Consider the following 21,808-nt stretch of genomic DNA (forward strand, 5'->3'; position numbering starts at 1 on the left):
CCGGGCGGCTGCTCTCTTGCAAGTGGGCTCCCAAAGAGCTGGGCACAGTCTCATGGGCGAATGGCTGTGTTGCGCTGTCGCAACAGCGCAACACAACAGCAATGAAGAGACCACTCTTATGAGCAGCCACCTGGCAAACCCTCTTTGTAGCTGGGCACAGTGCTATTTACTGACCTAGGGGTATCTCCAAGCCGTGTGAGTGTCTGTTCGCTGCCAGCTGGTTCCTGCAGCTTGGTGGCTTGGTGCCAGTGAATAGCGCTCTGCATGGCTGGAGAGGGGGGTTGCATGAGTGGCTGTTCCGCTCTTGCTCACCCACCTCCCAGCCTCACAATGCATGGCCCAGCTCTCATTCTGGACCCAAGGTACCTCTGCACCGCAGTCTGGCTTTTTCTGCGGCTTCCAAGCCGAGTCTTTCAGCAGTGGCCGCTCTAGGCGCACGCTCAGTGACCTGCAGTCACTAGAGGCAAGGGAGGCCTCACCAGTCTCCTGAGGGAAAGGAAGCTATTTTTAAAATAATTAAAAAGGCCAAGGTAGTTGCTCCCAGACTCTAAGTCATAGTGACTCTTAGTCTCCTTAGTGCAGTTAGTAGGAGGAGGCTAGAGAACTATGGGCCCCCTTTGCATAAGGAATTTTTCACCTTTTAAGAGTCAACCAAGGGTTAAAACACAAAAAATTCTATATGCAAATGAGCCACGTGATTCTCCCGCCTCCTCCTGCAGAGGGCACTTTGTTTAGAGCCTATTTTAAAACGTTTAAGCAGAGTCATCCACGTGGTGACTCTAGCAGCAACTAGCCTAGCCTGCCTGGCCCTGGCTAGACCAAATCTAGCATTTTCGATGCAGCTGGAAGGTATGTGGGTCAGAGCGAGGGGGCAAGGGGAAGGAATTCAATTTATTTGTAATGTAGGTAATTGTAATTTGTTTTTATTATGTGTATGTCCATGTGTGTGGTTTTTTTTTTACCCGCCTCTGCTGGCCTGCAGGCTGGCACATCTATTTTTATTTTTCATTTATTATTTTTCATTTATTATTTTTCATTTCATTTTTTTATTTTTTTAAGCCATGCCGCCTCGGCGCACCATAGAGAGAAACATGTCCTGGTTTGTGGCCGGGTGGCATGCACTTTAAAGAACTCCAGAGCCCAGGCAGGCCAGTGCCAAGACACAAAACCCAGTTTGCAAAAGACCCTTCTGCCTTCGGGTACAAATGGCAGTACCTATCTTGGAAACTCAGTAGGGGTTTTTCTCCCCTACTCCTTCCTTACCTTCTACCTTCCTTTCTTTTCTTCTTTCTCAGTTTCTTTTTTCTTTTTTACCAGCCTGCCATCTGGTTGAAATCAAGCCCACAAGATAGTTCTTTTTTTCCTTAAAAACTTTGGAGTTTTGACCCCCCCCCCCACTGCTCAGCCTTCTTCCTGGGTTGGCAGGCCGGGCAATTCTTATCCCCTGCATGGAGGAAAAGGAAAAAGAAAACAAAATGACACTTGCTGGCTTCAATTATAAAAAAAAGTATCTCTCGCCAATCTTTAAAAAAAAAGAATCCCAGAAAAATGGAACTTCTTTTTTCTCTTTTCTAAATTCTCGGCTTCTTCTTGTCTGGAGTAATTTCTTCTTCTTCCCTTCGCTCCCACAATGCACACCGATCCAGGCGTGCAAATAAAACTCAAGAAACTTTTGAGGCTGCAGAATTTAAAGTCCAAAAAAAGCGAGCAAATCGGGAGAGCAAAAGTTTCTCGGACTGCACATGTTTCGCTGAATGGCGCCGAGCCCTGCCTGCCGGCACGCTAAAGTACCGGCATGCCTTTGAAGTGCCGGCTTGCTTTCTGCGCCGGCAAGCCGGCATTTAAAGGCATGCCAGCAGTTTAGAGCTCGGCCGCCATTCAGCGAAACATGTTTCACTTAATGGTGGCCGAGCCCTGCCTGAGTGCCGGCATGCCTTTAAAGTGCCGGCTTGCCATAGCAGACGCTGCAGGAGTGATTGTGGGGAGGCTGCGTGGTCCGGGTCACCCTCACTCCCCAACTTCTTCCCCGGCGATCCCGAAGGCACTCTGCTTGCACTCAGGAGCCCATCGACGGCTCAGCGCTCCTCTGGCCAGCGTAACTTGATTAGCACTCATTTGGCGCTAACTCGGTGGCTCCACATGGGCACGGCGGCAATGGCGGCGGGTGCGGAGGGAGGTGGCAGCGGCCCCCCTGGCCCTGGTGGCAGGTGAGCCCTCCCCCCGGGAGGGTGGGGGGCTTCAGGCCCAGGGGGGAGGGGCACCTGGGGGGCAGGCCGCGGTGGGGGCTTGTGGAGGGACATGGTTGGAGGTCCTGGGTGGAGGGAGGGGGGGCAGGAGGTCCTGCCAAGGGTGGTTATAGATCAGTGAGCTTCATGGCTGGTGAGGGTCCCGCTCTATAGCAGACGTGGCACCGGAGCTTCAGCGGGGCTTTTGTGCTTGCCTCACCAGCCATGAAGCTAACCGCATGCTGCATGGTTGTACGCTCTGCAGGCAGCTGGCCCACAACCATAGAGCGGCCACTGCCAAAAGACTTGGGTTGGAAACCGCGGAAAAAGCCAGGCTGGGATGGTGGCAGCAGCGGAGGTGCCCTGGCCCCATAATGAGACCAAGACCATGCATTGTAAGGCTGGGAGGCGGGTGAGGCTGTGCCCGGCTCCCCCCATAATAAAGCCCAAGCCATATTTTGTAGGTAAAAAGAAAATAAGACCCTGTCGTATTTTCAGGGAAACACAGTAATATGACAGGTTTGGAATGACTAATACTACAATGCCCTCTTACTGGATGACGTATTTTCTCTGTCTTGCAATGCTGACTTTAGTGAGATAACACAAGGATTGGTAAGGACACTCTTGATTCCTGATAGGCTTTAGTTGATTTAGGATTGTGGCTTCTTGACAATATTTATGAAATTTAAATAAATTAAATATAAATATAACTAAACTAGTTATAGTTTATATAAATTGAAGTTACTTATATCTATAATTTAGTTATAGTAATAGGGTGGCGCAATGGCTCAGTAGTTAAGATACTGGATCTGTCACCTGGAAGGCCAATAGCGTAGGATCGAGACTAGAGCATTGTGCAACGGGGATGAGCACCTGTCTTCGCCTAGCTCCTGTCTACCTAGCAGTTCAAAAGCATGCAAATGCAAGTAGCTAAATAGGATACCATTTTGTTGTGGATGAAACCATGCTCCATGACTTCATACTGGTCACCTGACCACGGCAATATCTTCAGACAGCACTGGCCTCAAAATGGAGATGAGAGCACTGCCCCATATAGTCAGCAATGACTAATGGAGTAAAATTGCAGGACTCCTTTCCCTTATAGTTAGTTAATTAAAAAACACAGCTGAAACACACCCGCATATAAACATGGACTGTTATAATATTGGCATGCTACATTCACTAAATGTCTGATTAAATTGGTACCTCAAAATACTTTAAATGGTAGGGGAGCTTTTGTCTTCCACCCACAACCCTTTTACATTTTCCCACAAATCTTGTTAAAATGATACCAGGAAAAAGTGTAAGTTTTTTTTTATTAGTCATGCTGAGAATTAAAGAATGAGCTTGAGAGAAAATAAGTTTCTCTGTGTGCAGATACAACAAAATAAGACTTGGAATGCAAAGACACAGAACATATCAAACTATAATGAAATAATAGAACATTTCCTTACATTATTTGAAGTATATTGATTTTCTCACTTAGCATTCAATTTACTTTAACTAACCCTTGGGCTTGATAAGGGAATTGCAAAATTCATCTTATTGGGGGACAAATTGAAAGTTATTATTTAAAATGACTGCATTTTTTTTGCCAAAATTGGAAACCCCATTTTCTCAGGGTTCAGTTTTAAGTGTTTTTCCCGATATCAAAAGTGGAAGAAAATATTAGGTCGTCATAACTGTCACAATTAGAGCCATGAAAATAGAATATTGTTCAGTCCTTGATTCTCTCTGAGCTTGGGTGCAGATATTTTATTAACCAACAAGATAACAATATCAGTACAAACAACAAAGTTCAGAGAATTCCACAGTTCAACCCTGAACTACATATATTGCAGTCTATTGAAACATGTTATTGTCAGATATTCTCAAATTAAAAATTGCAGGTAAAACATTGGGGATAAGAAACAATTCTTTTTTCCCCAAATGACCTTAGTTGTCATTAAGGCACCATGGTAGCTCAGTGGTTAGAATGGAGTATTTCAAGTTAACTCTGAGCATAGCCAGGATTTGATTCTGACTGGCTCAGGATTCATTCAAAATTCCATCATTCCAAAATAAGTAAAATTGGTTCCTAGATTGTTGCGGTCAATATGCTGACATTTTAAACTACTTAGAGCAGTGGTTCTCAACCTTCCCAATGCTGCGACCCTTTAATAATTCATGTTGTGGTGACCCCCAACCATAAAATTATAATTTTCGTTGCTACTTCACAAATTTAATTTTGCTACTGTTATGAATTGTAATGTAAATATCTGATATGCAGTATGTATAATCACTATTACAAATTGAACATACTGTAATTAAAGCATAGTGATTAATCACAAAAACAATATGTAATTATATATTGTAAAATATTTATTTCTAATTACAAATAAATGAATTTTTTTCTTGAAGCATGATGTAGCATGGGTAACAGTCTTAACAACAGTAAACTACATTGCTACATTTTGTGACAGTATGCGCAATATGAAATGGCAGAGAATTGTTCGGCACATCCAACTCGTTGCACAATTGCACAAAATGTGGTGTAAAACTCACTTAACGATGCTCTTGCTTAGCAACCAAAATTTTGGGCTCAATTGTGGTCATAAGTTCTCTTTCTTTTTCTTTCTTTCTCTTTTCTCTCTCTCCAACTTTCTTTTTCTTTCTTTTTCTTTTTTCTTTCTTTCTTCATTTCTTTCTCTCTCTTTCTCTTTCTGTCTCTCCCTCTCTCTCTGTGGCTCTTTATCTCTCTCTCTCCCTCCCTCACTCTCTGTATCTCTGTCATTCTCTCTGTGTGTCTGTCTGTCTGTCTCTCTCTCTCTCTGTGTGTATCACTGTCTCTCCCTCCTCCCTCCCTCCATCTGTCACTCTGTGTGTGTGTTTCTCACTCACTCTCTCTGTTTCTGTGTGTCTCTCTCTGTCTGTCTCTCCCTCCCTCCACTCTCTGTCTCTCTCACTGTCTCCCTGTGTTTGTCTGTCTGTCTCTTTTTCTGATTCCCTCACTCCCCCCCCCTCTCTCTCTCACATACACACACAGTATGGTCACCTTGTTGAGTGTTGCAATCACATTTGAAACACTCAACAACTGCCCTGCATTTTGCAGCATTCAGCAGTTATAGGACCAAAATATATGGTTAAAAGTACCCAGCAGGGGCATTTTTCCTTGGGGGGCTCTGCAGAACATCCCAAGACTGATGCCACCACATCTCCCCTCTTCAGGGACAGGTCCTCTTCAGAAGGAGGAGGCCCCGCTGGTCCCCTCACATTCTTCATCTTCTGGCCACGGCTCCACATCATAGAAAACATAGGCACACGGACGCCCAGCACAATTACAGAGCAGGACCAAAGCCCCTCTCCCAACTGGCCCTTCCTCCCTTGGAGGGCTTCAGAGGGAAGTTTCTGCAGAAGTCTGGGTAAGTGAGAACAGGTTCCTCCCATTAATGAAGACTCCAAGGCTGTAATTGTGTCAGAGGGGGGGGGGATGTGCAGGAAACCAGCAGGGCTTCGTCCTTCTGAAGAGGATCTGTCCCGAAGAGGGCAGATCTGGTGGCATAAATCTTGGAATGTTCTACCGAGCCCCCCAGGGAAAAATGCCACGGGGGATGGCTTTTTAACCAGGCGGCTGTCAGAGAGAAGAGCACAGCATGTGTCCGTGTCTTAGGCGACCCCTGTGAAAGGGTCACGCGACCCCCAAAGGGGTCGCAACTCACAAGTTGCGAACCGCTGATTTACAGAGTGCTGTGAAGCACTATATAAATGTAAGTGCTATTGTTATTGCTAAATATCCTTATATATTTCAGGATGAATAAGGTAGTTACAGAAGCTATTAGATGCAGCCTATTTGTAGAATTACACATTGCACCACCTTCTTTATCACAAATTTAAGGCTGGGGTTATACATAGATCTATAAAATGAGCAGGTTGGAAATATTCTATAAAGCAGACATAAGTTGATAAAAAGGGCTGCTTTTAAAATTTCAAAAGAGGAGCTTTGTCTGCACATTTTAAATGTTCTAAACAATTTATTGTGAACAGCTTTATATAAAAATGTTCTACCTTGTAAATTATGGGAGAGGGCATCACTTGATAAAACCATCATTTTTTCCTCCCCATTAGGTGTTGTTTGGTATTCAAGTCAGGCCTTAAAACAATTATATAACATTTGGGAAGAAAGATGCAGCCCAGCAAACCAGCACTAGAGACCAGGATGGAAAATATCTCCACTGCTACTATGTATTTTCCTTTAGTGCTCAAATAGGTTGGGACAAAGGATATCCAGACACTGCAAAAGACCAACATGCTGAAAGTGATGAACTTGGCTTCATTGAAAGTATCAGGTAATTTCCTGGCCATGAAGGCAACTATGAAACTAATAACAGCCAAGAAGCCCAAATAGCTTAGGACACTGTAGAACATAGTCACAGAGCCTTGGTTGCACTGCACAATAATTTCTTCAACTACTGAATCCATATCTTGGTCTGGGAATGGAGGAGAAGTTGTTAGCCATGCTATGCAAATACCTGTTTGAATAAGAGAACAGGAAATGACAATGGAGTTGGACAGTCTCTTTCCCACAAACATTCTCATCCTGGATCCTGGCTTAGTGGCCTGGAAAGCTAGAATCACTGTGATGGTTTTTGCTAATACTGAAGAAACCGCCACTGCAAAGACAACCCCAAAAGTCTGTTGTTGCAGGAGACATACCATCTTCTCTGGATGACCAATGAATAGGAATGCAGAAAGGAAGCAGAGCAGGAGGGAGAGGAGGAGAATGTAGGTGAGGTCTCGGTTATTGGCAATGATGATAGGTGTGTTGTGGTTCTTCACCAATATTACAAAGACCATCACTGAGAGCAAAGAAAACAAAAGAACAAAGAAAACTAAACTGATTCCCAAAGGCTCCTCGTAAGACAGAAATGTCAAAGTTTTAGGAATACAGGAATCCTGATTGTTGCTTGGATAGTTTCCTTCTGGACACAAGTAACAATCATTTGTATCTGAAAAATAAAATGATTTGAAGGCCTTTTGCAGAATATAGAGTAAAATTTATCTTTATAATATTCTTTACATAGTTAGAATGTTTTTATTTCCACTTCAATAAACACTTAAATGTTTGTCTGTAGATTTTAAGAATGCTCTAATTCTTTAAACAATCTGTTTAATGGTGATGATATTGTATTTTAATTTCAAAATGATATGTAAAAAACTTTTAGAATTTTAATTCTGTATATAATTATATAATTCTTCCTATAATCTATGCATTTGAACTAGGTAGGATAATAATAGTCACTTCATTGTCTTCACCAAGTCCCAATACTACAGGATGTCAATCTCATTCAAAATATTGGACATAATATCAGGCAAAATGAGACTTCAGGTATACAGTGTTGCATTTGGAAACTGCTACCATTGTGTGAGATAAATGTGTGAGATAACATTTCTTACCCTCCTTTTCTGAAACCTTCCCATCTGGGCATGGAATGCAGTCATAGCAACAAAAGGGCTGCCCTTCCTTTATTTTCTTGCTGGAACCAGGTTGGCAATTCCCAGTGCATATAGAAACAGGCTGGGACTGAAGGAACAGACAGACAGACAGACAGACAGACAAGAACAATGATGATATTAGTCTGAATTAGTATATAATTAATGTTATTAAATTTTTATGTTATCCAATTCAACATCTCTTAACAATCAAACAAATGAAATTACAATAAAGCTAATTGATGATGATGATGATGCATGTAGATATAGTGCATATAGATAAATTCTGGGACTGAAGTAGAAACAATAAACAAACACAATAAAGATATTAGTCCGAGTTAGGATATAATTAACAATAAGTTATTAAATTCATATGCTACCCAATTCCAAAACTCTTAACAAAGAAATGAATTCTTCTCCTTGTGCCATATCCGTCATCGGATGTTGGCAATCATATTAGCGATCCTATTTTTGTCAACAGCCACATGAAAAAGTGCTGCTAGTTACTGTTTTGTCCAAAACTCAGTCCCTTAGATTTTGAAGCCATGATTTTTTCCCCTTCTGCCTGGTCCTCAGTTTTAATACACTTGTTTTAATTCAGACAAATAAATTACAATAAAGCTAATTGATGATGATGATGATGATGATGATGATGATGATGATGATGATGATGATATAATGTTACTCATTTAGTTGTATCGGAAACCTGTTGATTCTGTGGGCCAGATCTCTCCACATTTTCTGATCTTGCACTACTTTTTTGAGTTGTTTTATGGTCTGGCAGGAGTCAGCCATGATGGTGTCTAGAACTGATTCTTTGTTGGCCTGGTTTCCTTTTACTGCTTATTCTTCCAAGCATAATTGTTTTCTGTAAAATTGTTTAAATGTTGTGTTCTACCTGGCCTACAACAATAATATTGTTTATGGAAAGATGCATCAGATTACCATCCTTTCCAAATATATACAATTGTTATTGTAAGAATATTGTATTCCACTTTGCAGGTACTTTTAAAGATACTTCCTTGACCATTTTTTGGCTGCATAAAATAATGTTTAATCCATTATATACAATCTGAAAGGTGCTTTTTCAAGACGGAACTGAAGATATATTGCTTCTTGGATGAGAAGTAATAAATCTTCAAACAGAAAGTCCAGTTGCCTCTTGAAAAAGCACCTTTGGGACAACCATGACCTGGATGACTGACAATTTCCATAGATGTTATATATAATGTACAAATCTTTAGCAGCATACCTACTATGGTTTTACAATGATAGTGTAATATTACAGTATTACTATTACTACACTACAGGTGGTCCTTGACATATAACCATTTGTTTAATGATTGTTTGAAGTTATCAAAATACTGACTTATGGAATTATAGTATCTTTCCAATTATAGTATCACAGCGTCCCCACAGTCATGTGATAAAAATGTAGGCACCTGGAAAATGGCATGTATTTAGGATTATTGCACAAACGTATGTCCGCCATTTGTAACCAACCAGCCAGCTTCTAACAGGCAAAGTCAAAGTGGGAAGTTGTATTTGCTTAATGAACATATGTTTCATGTAATCATGGCAAAAAAGGTCATAAAATCAAGTACAACTCACTTAACCACTTCCTCCCTTAGCAAAGGAAGTTCCAGTCCAATTTTGGTCCTACATGGAGTACTACCTGTAGTCAATTAACCCATAGCTATGTCACATGATCAGTCCTTTCTTAGGATGTTACACAATATTTTTACATTTTCTTTCTGGCACCAGGAATAGTAACTCTTCTACGTACTGAAACTCAGTCCGAGACCAAATTTGAGTAACATTTGATGTGGTTTGGCTTTTTGCCAATATCATTGATAGAATATTATTTCTCTGATTTGATGAAGTTTTATCTTTGGGAGATCTCATATCTATCTTATATCTACTTTAAGGATTGTTGATGAAAGCTTATGAAAGTGATGAAGTATGGAGCTTCCAGTGGTGACGTCAGAGCTTCTGGTGGTGACGTCATTGTGCTTAGAGTGGGGTATGGGAGCTCTCCTAACCCCTAACTCTAACCTCTTCGTTTGGGCTCTTTTTTGGAGCACTGTTGATCCCGAAGAGATCAGCAGATCAAAGGCGATACTCTGTAGATTCTGGGGTGATAAGGCAAATCCCCCTGTGGATAGGAGAAACCCCCTAAACGGACGAAGAAATATCCTACCTTTTGGTTAGGACCTTAGCAATGGTGTCCGCATAGAAGGAAGAACAGAGATAGAAGCAGTTGAAATCGGATGCTTGTTTTTATTGCTGACAACCCAAAGAGGAGAGCAACGCGAAACTGGCAGAGAGCGTGAGCTGGAAGAAGAAGAAGCTGGGAGAGAGGTTGCCTTTGCAGTTTAATTTGCCGAAAAGAAGCGGAGCAGAGACGCTGAGTTCGAAGGGACAGGAAGGGACAGCCGGAGGAACCTAAAGATCAGCCACAGTAAGAACGAAAATCCGACATGGACTGCAGGGACAATATTTGCCGAAAAGATTTGGAAGGTTCAAAGAAGAGACTGTTTAAAAGTCGGGTTGGTAAACTGAGTTCCTTTATTTTTCTGCTCACTATTCCTTCTGCTGCTGTGTTGAACTTTTAAGTATTTGATATTTATCTGACTAGGAGCTTGGAACAGTGCCAGAGACAATAAATAGAAGTCTGTCTGGAAGAGTCTTTTGCTTCGTGGATATTAACAGTGTCACTGAGGAGAGAGTGACATCTAGTGGACTGTAAATCTGAATTGTGAAGCCGGATGTAAGAGAACAATTATTGCTATAAACTGATACACACACACACACACACACATATATATATATATGTGTGTGTGTGTGTGTGTGTGTGTGTGTTTATTTGTGCTGATAAATAAATAAATAAAAAAACAAAAAAATAAAAAAAACACAAATATAACAAAGGCAACAGTAAAAATATTGGGTTTCTGTCGTGATGGACTCTTGTGACGAGCCGAAGGACAGATGATGGAAGCAGTTAGCTTCCTCCCATAATTGGGGCTTACCAGGGGTTGTAAAAAATCATATATATATATATATATATATATATATATATATATATATATATATATATATATATATATATATATATACACACACACACACACACACACACACATACATACATACATACATACACACACACACACATACATACACAACACATACATATACATACATACATACATACATAGAGAGACTAAGTACTAGAATCGAATACTTGCATAACTGATAAAATTGAGAGACATTTATTGCCATAAGATAAGAGTGTGATATATAAATCTATGATATATATTAAACAAATTAATTAAAGACTTAATTAAGGACTAAAAATCAAATAACCAAATAGGGTAAAATACTACATGGGAATGTTTAACTATTGAAATGTGATATCAAGAAAGGTTAATTGTTGAATTGTTGTAGAATATTGGATTATACATTTATTTATATCATTGATTCTACTGATAAACTAGAAATAAGGTAAAGGTTATAGCCATTTGTGGGCAAGGACAAATAGGGGGTTAAAAATGGCAACCTCAGTAAAATTAGGGGAAAAAACCATACCTAATGTGAGTTTAGCAACACCTCCCTCTTCAAATCAAAGATCAATTGAGAGAGCGTGGGGTTTGGAGAAAGGTGAAAAGATGGCAGAATCTGCGGGACCAGCACCAACAATGCAGAATATGCAATCAATGTTCCAGATGATACAGGAAACATTGGCAAAAAGCCAAGAAGAGACAAGGAAGAACCATGAAGAATTAAAAAATGAAATGGGAGAATTGAAAGGAACTATCAAGAATGTAGATGATAAAGTTGAAAAGATACAGAATGCCTTAGCAATCAATGAACAGAAAATTCAATGTATGGAAGAAAAAATACAACATTCAGATCAGAAGATGGGAAAAATGGAAATAGAATATAGACAACTTAATAAGGAATTAGAATTATCAATAATCTGACTTGAAAATGAAAAAGCGGCATTCTACCTAAGATTTCAAAGCATACCGGAAGAGAAGAAGGAAGATCTGAAAGAAAAAATGATTAATATCCTCACTGAATTTCTGCAAAAAAAAAAAAAAAAAGAACAGAAAGTGAGAGGGAACATTGATGATGCTTACAGGGTGAACACTAACTATGCAAGAAGATATAGACTCCCGAGAGAAGTGCATGTAAGATTCACTAAGAAAACTGCCAGAGATGAAGTGTACAAAAAAACTAGAGAAGAGATTATTATACTACAGGGAAAAGAGCTGACCACACTTAAACAGATCCCACGGAGAATTTGGGAACAACGTAGGCAATACCAATTCTTAACAAATGAGTTAAATAAAAATACAATAATGTACAGATGGTTAGTACCAGAAGGAGTTCTGGTATCTTGGCAAGGAAAAAGATATAAGATAGAGAATTTAGAAGAAGCACACAAATTCTATGAAGAACACTGCAATAGGGAAGGAGAACAAGGAAGCAAAGAGGAACTAGAATGCAGAGGTCAAGAGGAAGAAACATTAGAAGACAACGGAAGAAGCAGGAGAGAAGAACAGAGGCAAGAAAGAGAGAGAGCAGAGAAGGAAGGCATGAGAGGGAAAAGTCAGATACAAACTAGAAGTAAAAAAAACAATCTCAGCTAAAGGTGGATCAAGAAATAACAATTATGTCAATAAACTTGAATGGACTGAACGCACTAAAAAAAAGAGCCCAGATGTTTAATAATCTTAAGAAATTGAAAGTAGACCAGATATGGGATAATTGGTATAGATGGATGGAGCAAAGAAATAAAAAGCAATGAAAGAATAGAGCAACTCTCAAAAATAATAATGAGTAAAACAAGGGGGTCATGATTGGTGAAATCAAATCAGGATGATAGCTGGCATATAGATTGTAGAATGATAGAGAGAGAAAAGAAATGATATGAAAAAAATGGACTTGTGGAAATAACATCCCCAAGAAAACATAAAATGGATCTGAAAGAGACAGCTATAACAATAGAAAAAGAAAGGAAGGGAAGAAGGAAGGAAAGGAGGGGAGGAAGGAAGTAGGGAATGGAGGGACTAAGGAAAGGAGTGGAGGGTGGAAGAGAGAGAGAGAGAAGGAGAGATAGTAGGAGAGGAAGAAGAAATGTGCAGGAGAGGTAGAGGAAGAAGAAAGAGGTAAGGAGAGGTGTGTGGAAGGGAGAGAAAGAGAAGGAGAGGAGGGAGGAAGAGAGAAAAAGAGAAGGAGAGAGGGTAGGAAGGAGAAGAAAGAAGGTAGGAGTAGGGGAGAAGTAAGGGAAGGAAGAAGGGGAAGGAGAGGAGGAAGGAAGGAGAGAAGGGAGGGAGGGAGAAAGGAAAAGAAAGAGAAAATAAGGTGGTGTCATAGCAGGTGTGAAGGATGGTAAACAAAGCATTCCAAATTATACCTTATAACCTTTTAAATGGAATAATAATAATATAAGAATGGCAAAGAAAAAGAATAACTATGTGAATGTATACCTATAACTGTATGTAAGAGAATAAATGACAGTAAAAATGTAAAGCACAATATAGGTAAATAATACTTGATCATAAGTAGCTAAGTAGAAATAAATAAAGAATTGTATATAAAAATGGATAATGAATAACGAGATTATGAACGCAAGATAGAAATGTATAGAAGGGAAAACACTAACTGCAGAGAAACCGCTTCGGAACTGCTGTATGATATATGATGGAACTTATTGTTCCTATGGTGTTTTTAAGTTATGTGTTTGTTTCTGTTGATGTGTTTATGTGTTTAAAATAAAAATTAAAAAAAATTAAAAAGAAAGAAAAAGAAAAAAAAAGAAAGTGATGAAGTATGAAAATTTGCCAGAACTTTGAGAAAGTGAGAAATATTGGGCTGCTTGAAAGAAATGTACCTAGACATTTAACTAGCTAGGACACCTGCAGAAAGTCTGCATTGTTCTATCTACCTATGTATATCAATGAATCTGCATTTCAGGGTATCTTTTATGTGATTATGCCCATGCAAAGATTTCTTGGGGAGGAGATCCAAGAAGTTGCACCATTTTTTGCTGGGGTCTAATTTCCTGGGTGTAAGAAATCAATCAGAATCAGTGAGGTCAAGCACTGGTAGGAAATTCAAGTTTACTCACATTAAACAATCTCATACATAAAATGTTGAAGTTTCCTGTTTCCAAGTAAAGTGCTGCATTAGATATACAGCATTTTCTTCTTAGACTTTTCTTAGGTCTGGATTGGATAATCTTAAAGAGAGATGCGGTCCTTGTTTCAGCCTTTTGGGTAGCATGTAAAAATGTGGCATCCAATAACTATTTGAATTAATGTCTATCTCAAGGTGGTAAAAGCAGGTCTCCTTGCTCAATTTCTATCTAACAATTTACTTAAGAAACCCATACATTTTGTATAGCTAAAATTTAATTGTAAGTGTTGATCCAAAAAGAACTATTTATATTTGTGCTATTGAAATAGCCAAACAACAGATTCAAAGAAGATAAACAAAATAGTTTACATATTCTGTATTTTATAGATTAAAATTTGGAAAAAAAAGAGGCATCATGCACCCACAATTATTCAATTCAAATTTAAAAAGCAAAATATCAACTATTTGGATTTTCTTTTAAATAAACTGTCATATTAATAATTAATTGTTGTAAGCCAGCACGAACAAAAAAGATTATGAAATAATGAACTGTCTGCCTATCTATTTGTCAACTCTGTCAACAACTCTGTCAACAACAACAAAAATCCACAGACAAACATCTAACAATTATAAATAAAGAAGAGATTAAAATTACAGAAATGAAAAAAAACTAAAAAAACAAGGGGCTGAAGGGGGGAGAGGAGGTACTTTCTCTATTAGTGCACCAACCACCAGAAGCCAACAGAAGCCTTCAGAACCCAATGCCAGCCAGCACAACCACAGTTTTAAGACTTTTATGAAGGCTAAAAGGGAATGGATTTAATCTCCCATAGCAAAATGTTCTAAATGACAAGAGCCTTGGTAAAAAGGCTTCTTTCCCTGGGTCACACTAGCTGAAATTCCTTGGCTGGTGGGATTTGTGGTAGACCCCTTCTGCCAGCACAAGTGGGGTAGGCCAATCCCATTTGAGAAAGTTAATTCATATATCATATCAAATATTTTATTTCATCATTAACTAATGAATTCATAAAAAGTTCAGCTGAAGCAGCAACTTTGTAGACATTGTTAGTTGAATTATAGTACATGTTGATAATTGATCAGGTCTGAATTATTCTTTTAAGCATCTAGTTAAAAAGTAGAGTATGTTTTGCAGTATAAGATTCATCTTTTTCCTTCAAAAAAGAGGCTGAAAAACTGGGTGCATCTTACATACTGAATACAGCTTTTTTTTGCCTCCTGAAACCCCTTCACCAAAATAGCCATGCATAGCTTGTAGGAGTTTTTCAGAGAGATCCTGGGGGTGGGGAGGAAAGAAATGAGCACGGCCCATTTTTTGTCCCTACCCCACAGCAGCACTCTTATTTTTTTTGTAAAAAACAGGCAATTTTTTGCTCATTTTTGCCCCCCTCCCGGAATACTCTACAAACCTTCTAAGGGCTATTCATGGCCTTTTGGGGAGGGTTGGGTGGGAACAGGCCTGTTTTTAGGTTTGCAGAGTGCAAAAACTTTTTAAAAAATTTGACTCTTCAAAACCTTGGTGCGTCTTATACTCCAAAAATACGGTATATTTGGTATAAATTCCCAGAAGGAGGATCCCACCTGGTTAAACCAACTGTGCCAGGTTATGACATCTTCATTTATGGTGAACATTTCGTCTGAAAAAACTGCAGGGTTTACCCTCCCAACTTTAACTCTATGGAAGGAGTCATTAGAATAAACAATCCAATTCAGTATATCGTATCCAGCTAGTAATTCTCCATTGTAGTCAATGGAAACCAGATCTCCAGCACTGTTATTAAATGACAGACCTTTTAAAAAGGAGTGCAGCTAGATGGAAAAGAAGAGACAAAAGATTAAAACAGCATCCCTTGGGGAGGTGTTTATGTCCAGGATGTGAGGGTTTAACAGGATGTGATGTGGCTCATGAAACCAGAGTATTATGTCCTTTCCAAAGATGGGAAATGACATCAAACTGAATTCCTATAATGATGTTAAAGGGCTCATTTTCCTTTGTACAAATAATGTTTTCTTTTCAAGGTGATGCTCAGTCCATTACCTGCCATGAATCTTGATTTTGAAGCTTCAACCTCCCATTATTTGCCACTGACCATTGAGCAGATCTGGATGAAATCAGGGCACGCAATGCATGTGCTACTGCATAGACAGAATTATAAATACTGTAGCTGTGACCAGTCATTCTCTTTTCAAAAAAAGTTATGGGAAGATCTTCCAGTTTCTCTTCTCCTGTGCAAATATCACCAGCTACCTCATCTACATTTGAAGTTTTAAATGCACAAGCAAAGGATTGTCCCCAAAAATCCTTGATAAATCCATCTTCTCTCATGGAAGGATTTCTACTTTCAGTAAATGACTGGAATCCAGGTGGATCATTGGCATGAATTGTGAAAGACAGAGCACCATTCATTATGTCAGTATCCCAATTTCTCTGATATACATGTGAGTTCAGCTCCATTTGTGCTGTTAATATCCACACTTTACCTTTGACAGTATCTGGCATGTTTTTTCGTGATAAATATGATAGCCATCTCAGCCTTACCATAGTATCAGATTCTCCATAAAATATCACAACATTAGCATTGCTATCCATAATTTTATCACGTGTTTCTGCCCCTTCATTGAACAAGTCATAAATTTCATTAGGAGTTGTTAATTCACTAATTTTCTCTATATATGAAACACAGATGTTGTTTTGGTACAATAATGGAACAATCTTTTCTATAACCCTATCTCCATTATCATTGGCTGTTACAACTATGCCAATCCATGTCCACCTGAAATGGAGAAGCAAAGACAGAATCCCTTGATATTGAAGTCTTTCCAGGGGGCTCATCTGGAAGAAAAAAAGGCCTGGTGTTTTATAATTCATGATGGGGCTAGAGCCATAGGTGAGCTGCAGAAGGATTGAGAGCAAAGGAAAGAGATGCAGAGAAAGTAACATTTCCGTGTTATTTTTATGATTTTAAAAATATGACATACATTCTTATAACAATACAAGAAATGCTTATGTGAGTGAATAAAACACAGCATTGCTGGAGTTAGAATGAAGGGACAGAAAAGAGAGATAAAGCAAGGTTCACTGCTAGAGAGGTAGGAGAGTGCAACAAGTATCCTCCTTAACAGGAAAGAAGAGAAGAAAATGGATAAAATGTGACATTTCAGAGAAAATTCTGTTTCTCTGAAGAGAACAGAAGAGCTAATCTATTCATTCACAAATAATCATGTTTTGAGCAATTTTAAATGAAGTGCAGTATTAATGAATGAGTGAATTAATTAATTAATTAATTTTATTTTATGACATGTAGCTATGTCACATTTAGGCTTTAAAACAGTAATATTTATTAATATTTTCTTAATTTATTAATGTTTGTTTAATATGTAATAAGTGGTCCAGCTACATGGCAAGCAAATTGCAGGATCTTGCCTTCATTTATTGTTACTGGTTTAAGAGGTTGATCAAATACCGGAGGCTTTTTAGGTTCTGAAATGTGATAACATTAAGAAAGCAAGAAGAGGAAACTAGTTAGATTACCATTCATCTTAATTTTTTTTTAAAGTACATATTAAGGTAAGAATAATATGATGCAATGAATTAATTCCATTTTCTCAGTACAATGTTTTTTTATAGGAAAAAGAATTTTCTGTTTGGTATCATATGAAATTCTGATATTTAGTGAGCATGTTTTAAGCTGATATACAAAATGTTTGATATGCAATATCCACTACCTATCTTTTATGCTAAATGTAACATGAATATTGTCAAGATAATGGTCATTTTACAGATGGATGAATACTTCTAGCTGGAAAATAGATGGGAGACAGTGAAATGAATGTATATTTTATTGGCATACTTTTATCTATAGATGCAGATTCTGGTGAGTCATAAAAATTGCGTATGTATGTATGTATGTATGTATGTATGTATGTATGTATGTATGTATGTATGTAATTCTGGGAGTTGAAGTCCACAAGTCTTAAAGCTGTCAAGTTTGAACACCCCTGGGGATTGATTTTTTCCTAACTGGTAACCGGTGCAAGGTTCTTGTAACTTGACAGCTTTAAGACTTGCGTGCTTCAAATGCCAGAGTTTCTGAGCCAATATTTTAGTTGCTAAGCAAGATCGTTGTTAAGTGACTTTCACCACATTTTGCCAAGCCACTCCCACTCAGTCACATGGCTGGTAAGCCACTCTCACAACACAGGCCACACCTACAGAAGATGTTCTAAAAAAACCTGAAACCCACCACTGTCTAAAACCAACAATTAAATTAGTGAAAGCTTGGAATGAGGAGATTGCACAGACTGGAACATTTTTGAAGCTACCTCTGCAGACCTGGATGAACTCAGAGATACTGTGACAACATATGATAGTTTTTTGTGAAGTTCTATTGTATATGTGCCAAGCAGAAGCCTATGAATACACAGCAACACCAAATTTGATTTACAGCTAAACTCAAGCAGCTACATCCTGCCACAGAAGAATCTTATAGAAAAGGAGATAGGATGCTGTACAATCAAGCCAGGGATGTAGTAACAAGGGAGATAGGAGCAACAACAAAAAAAATAGCTATTATGAACCAGCAAATGTGTGGAAACTCTCAAATATATCACTGGCTTCAGCAAACTTCCTTCCCAGGCTGAAGAGATTTGACCACTAGCAACATAACCTGTGTTTTGCTGTAGGTTTGAGAGGAAACCACTGTGAACTATTGCCACTCTCTCCATAATGCTGAGAGAGTTTTTGGTATCAGGGTTCTACAGTTCTTTTTTTTTTTTTTGGAATTTGTTTTTATTTTTAAACATAAAAAAATACATAAAAAAATTCTCATCCATTACATACAGCATGTTGTTTGGTTACAATTGTTTTTGCATCCATATTCTCAATTATATTTACAATCACAGTGTTTTCATCTAATATAACTAGGTACCTCATTTCATTGTACAGTGTATATTCAATTACAATTAATATTTTTTCCCAATAAACGTAATTTCCTTACATTCTTGATTGTCCGTTTAATAACAATATCACATAATAACAAAATCACATATCCCGATATGAAATTTATTTTACCAACCATTTATATTTGTATGTCACTGTTTTCAATTATGTATAATCCCACCAATCAACTATCGAGTTTGCTTATGTTCATTATTGTCCTTATACATCATACATTCAAACAAAGATGTTATTCCTTCATTTTTCAACAAGGTATTCTAAATAGTCACTTATTACTTGCTTATTAAAATTATTTTTCAACAAGAAGATATCTTAATATTATGCATTTAAAGTTATACATTGGGTTCTACAGTTCTGACTGTGGAAATATTTCAAGCCCATTTAAACAGAAAAATAATTTATATTTTTCATTCATACCAAAGTAATTTTCTGTCTTAAATTATTAGGTTAAAATTATCTAGCTTGTTACTGCCATTCTTTAAAAGAAAGTAAGGTAAGGGGATTTTAATTTAGAAAAAACGCACAACGGACAATGCTATTTAGAAGAATCCCAATTTCTGCCTGTAATTTACCAAATAAAATAGAAAAGTTCTAAAAAATTAGGTATGCTCTGTTTCTTACCTGTGGGATCTTATAGATATCCAAGAGATTTGCAATGACAATGGAAGTTTTGGAGTCTAGTCCACCAATCACTGAGGTCAGATGATTCTGGATACCACAGATGTAATTGAGAAAAGGGTTTTTCCTGTTGTAAATCAGTAACATTGTTGAATGGTATGTTTTCTGTGCATTGGTATAACTGTCATAGATGTTGAAGCCAAGGGTGACATTGGATAATGTCTCTGAGTTTTTATTGATTTCCTCGATGGCAAATGCCTGGGCCACAATATTTTGGTAATGTTTAGGAACTAATCTGAAATAGAAGATAAATTCAAAATCAGATAAACATTTAAAAGGTCTTTAAAATAAAATATACATGAATTGTTACATCTCACTTTACAAGTCTCAGAATATTTATTTTTATTAGTATGTATATGAAAATAATGCAGTGGTTGTTTTATAAAGCAGTTATTTCATACAATATAATGTATACAAACCAACAGCATTTTGTACACATCTATTTATTTACACTACCCATCAGCTTTACAACTTGATATTTAAAACTCATTAACCATGCCATCCGTAGATTTGTATTTTTCCTTTGTTTTTGAAATCACTCTTTAGTTCTTTGATATGAAATAATATATTACAATACAATACAATAGCAGAATTGGAAGGGACCTTGGAGGTCTCCTAGTCCAACACCCTGCCTAGGCAGGAAACCCTATACCATTCCAGACAAATGGCTATCCAACATCTTTTTAAAAACTTCCAGTGTTGGGGCATTCACAACTTCTGGAGGCTGTTCCACAGATTAATTGTTCTCACTGACAGGATATTTCTCCTCAGTTCTAAGTTGCTTCTCTCCTTGATTAGTTTCATATTGGAACACTGGTATCATGTCTCCCCTAGTCCTTCTTTTCATTAAACTAGTGATACCCAGTTCCTGCAACCCTTCTTCATATGTTTTAGTTGTCCATCCCCTAATCATTTTAGCTGCTCTTTTCTGCACTCTTTCTAGAGTCTCCACATCTTTTCTACATTGTGGCGACCAAAACTGAATGCAGTATTCCAAGTATATTCATAATATATAGATAACAACTATCCATATCTCTAATGTATGAGTAAATGCCACATTTTACTACAATCATTTCAATGGTGTATAAATTAAAAGGAAAAAAACCATGAGGAAGAATGAGTAAAATTCTCAAAGAAGATGCAGACTATTAAACTTTACCAGGCAAATCTATATAGAATAGTAATGTTTTAAATGATGTTTTCTCCTGGCCCAGACTTAGCATTAAACATTGACTGGGTAAAATAGTAAACATTATACAAATCTCCAATGCTTAGATACAACATTAAGCAGAGTAGATTAATTGAGTTATCTAATAGCATCTTATACAGTTAGAATACATAGAACTAAGCATAAAATCCTTACACAAGCTCTTCAGGCAATGGTGGTGGTGGGACTTTGGTGAACTCTATAGTAGCATGTAGGAAAGCAGCTAATGTGACAATGCCACCCACGGTAAGATCACCTGGCTGATAGTACATATGATATGGATCATGAGGACTTTGAACTCTACATTGGATTTTATATGACTTAGAGAGTGGGAGATAAAGTAATGCTGGTGAGAATATTATTAAGGCTAACATTCTTGGACAAAAGCCATAGGTTTCCTAGTCATCTAGTTTCTTTTTGCTTCTATGATGACAGTGATATTAGTATTCTGGTAACAAAAGGTGGTGTTAATGCAAACCTTCAGAAAGAGTAAAAAACTTCCACAAACTGTTGTATAATTGAAGTGCTTTTAGTCTACCTAACATGAAGAAGTTGAGACATTTATAATATTCTTCATGTTTGTTCTTAAACACTGACATTCTGTATCTGGTTGAACATAAACAAATTAGCTACCATCCTTTCATAATTAAATAGGTGTGCAATTACTTTATGGAAATCCCAAGAGAATTGAAGGAAACATGTTTTGACTGATAGAAAAAAAGATTTCTATCTCATTTGGAAAGAAGATGCTTAAAATGGACAAGATATTTTCTTAAGGGAAAAAAAAAACCACCCAAGACAATCCTCCCTCAAGTTTGTGCTCTCCAAAGAGGTCAGCTGCAGCTTTTTGCTTACAAGATATAAACCAATTCGGTAAAGTGGCAGGCTTAAAATGAATAAAGAGAAAACTAAAATATTAACTCAGAATTTAACTAAAAGACAAAATGAAGAACTGGAGAAGAAACTGGGAATTTCGAGGCCCAAGAAAATTAAATATTTGGGAATATGGCTATCAACAGAATGTATTAAAATAAAAGAAGATAACTACAACAAATTGCTACAACAGATACAAAAAGATTTCGATAATTGGACTAAACTACATATATCACT

At 37.8% G+C, this 21,808-nt stretch overlaps 1 protein-coding gene across 1 annotated transcript; it reads right to left on the reverse strand.

The window, feature by feature from the left end:
- Positions 1 to 6,308: 6,308 nt before the first annotated feature.
- LOC116521569 (vomeronasal type-2 receptor 26-like) lies at positions 6,309 to 20,970 on the reverse strand. The gene is made up of 6 exons (XM_032236228.1): positions 20,855 to 20,970; positions 19,435 to 19,726; positions 15,895 to 16,749; positions 15,516 to 15,665; positions 7,659 to 7,785; positions 6,309 to 7,210 (listed from the first exon to the last, which is right to left on the reverse strand). The coding sequence occupies exons 1-6, from the start codon at positions 20,968 to 20,970 to the stop codon at positions 6,309 to 6,311; spliced, it is 2,442 nt and encodes an 813-aa protein (XP_032092119.1).
- Positions 20,971 to 21,808: the final 838 nt, after the last annotated feature.

Source organism: Thamnophis elegans, chromosome Z (assembly GCF_009769535.1).
Source record: "Thamnophis elegans isolate rThaEle1 chromosome Z, rThaEle1.pri, whole genome shotgun sequence".
In the NCBI taxonomy this organism is placed as follows: domain Eukaryota; kingdom Metazoa; phylum Chordata; class Lepidosauria; order Squamata; family Colubridae; genus Thamnophis; species Thamnophis elegans.

Bases quoted from the DNA above. Each gene is read 5' to 3' on its own strand.
- LOC116521569 (XM_032236228.1), bottom strand. From the start codon at position 20,970: ATGTACTATCAGCCAGGTGATCTTACCGTGGGTGGCATTGTCACATTA. The intron at 7,786-15,515 runs GTAAACCCTGCA...CTGTTCCTTCAG, and splicing joins ATAGAGTTAAAGTTGGGAGG to TCCCAGCCTGTTTCTATATG. The intron at 7,211-7,658 runs GTAAGAAATGTT...TTTATTTTTCAG, and splicing joins GAAGGTTTCAGAAAAGGAGG to ATACAAATGATTGTTACTTG.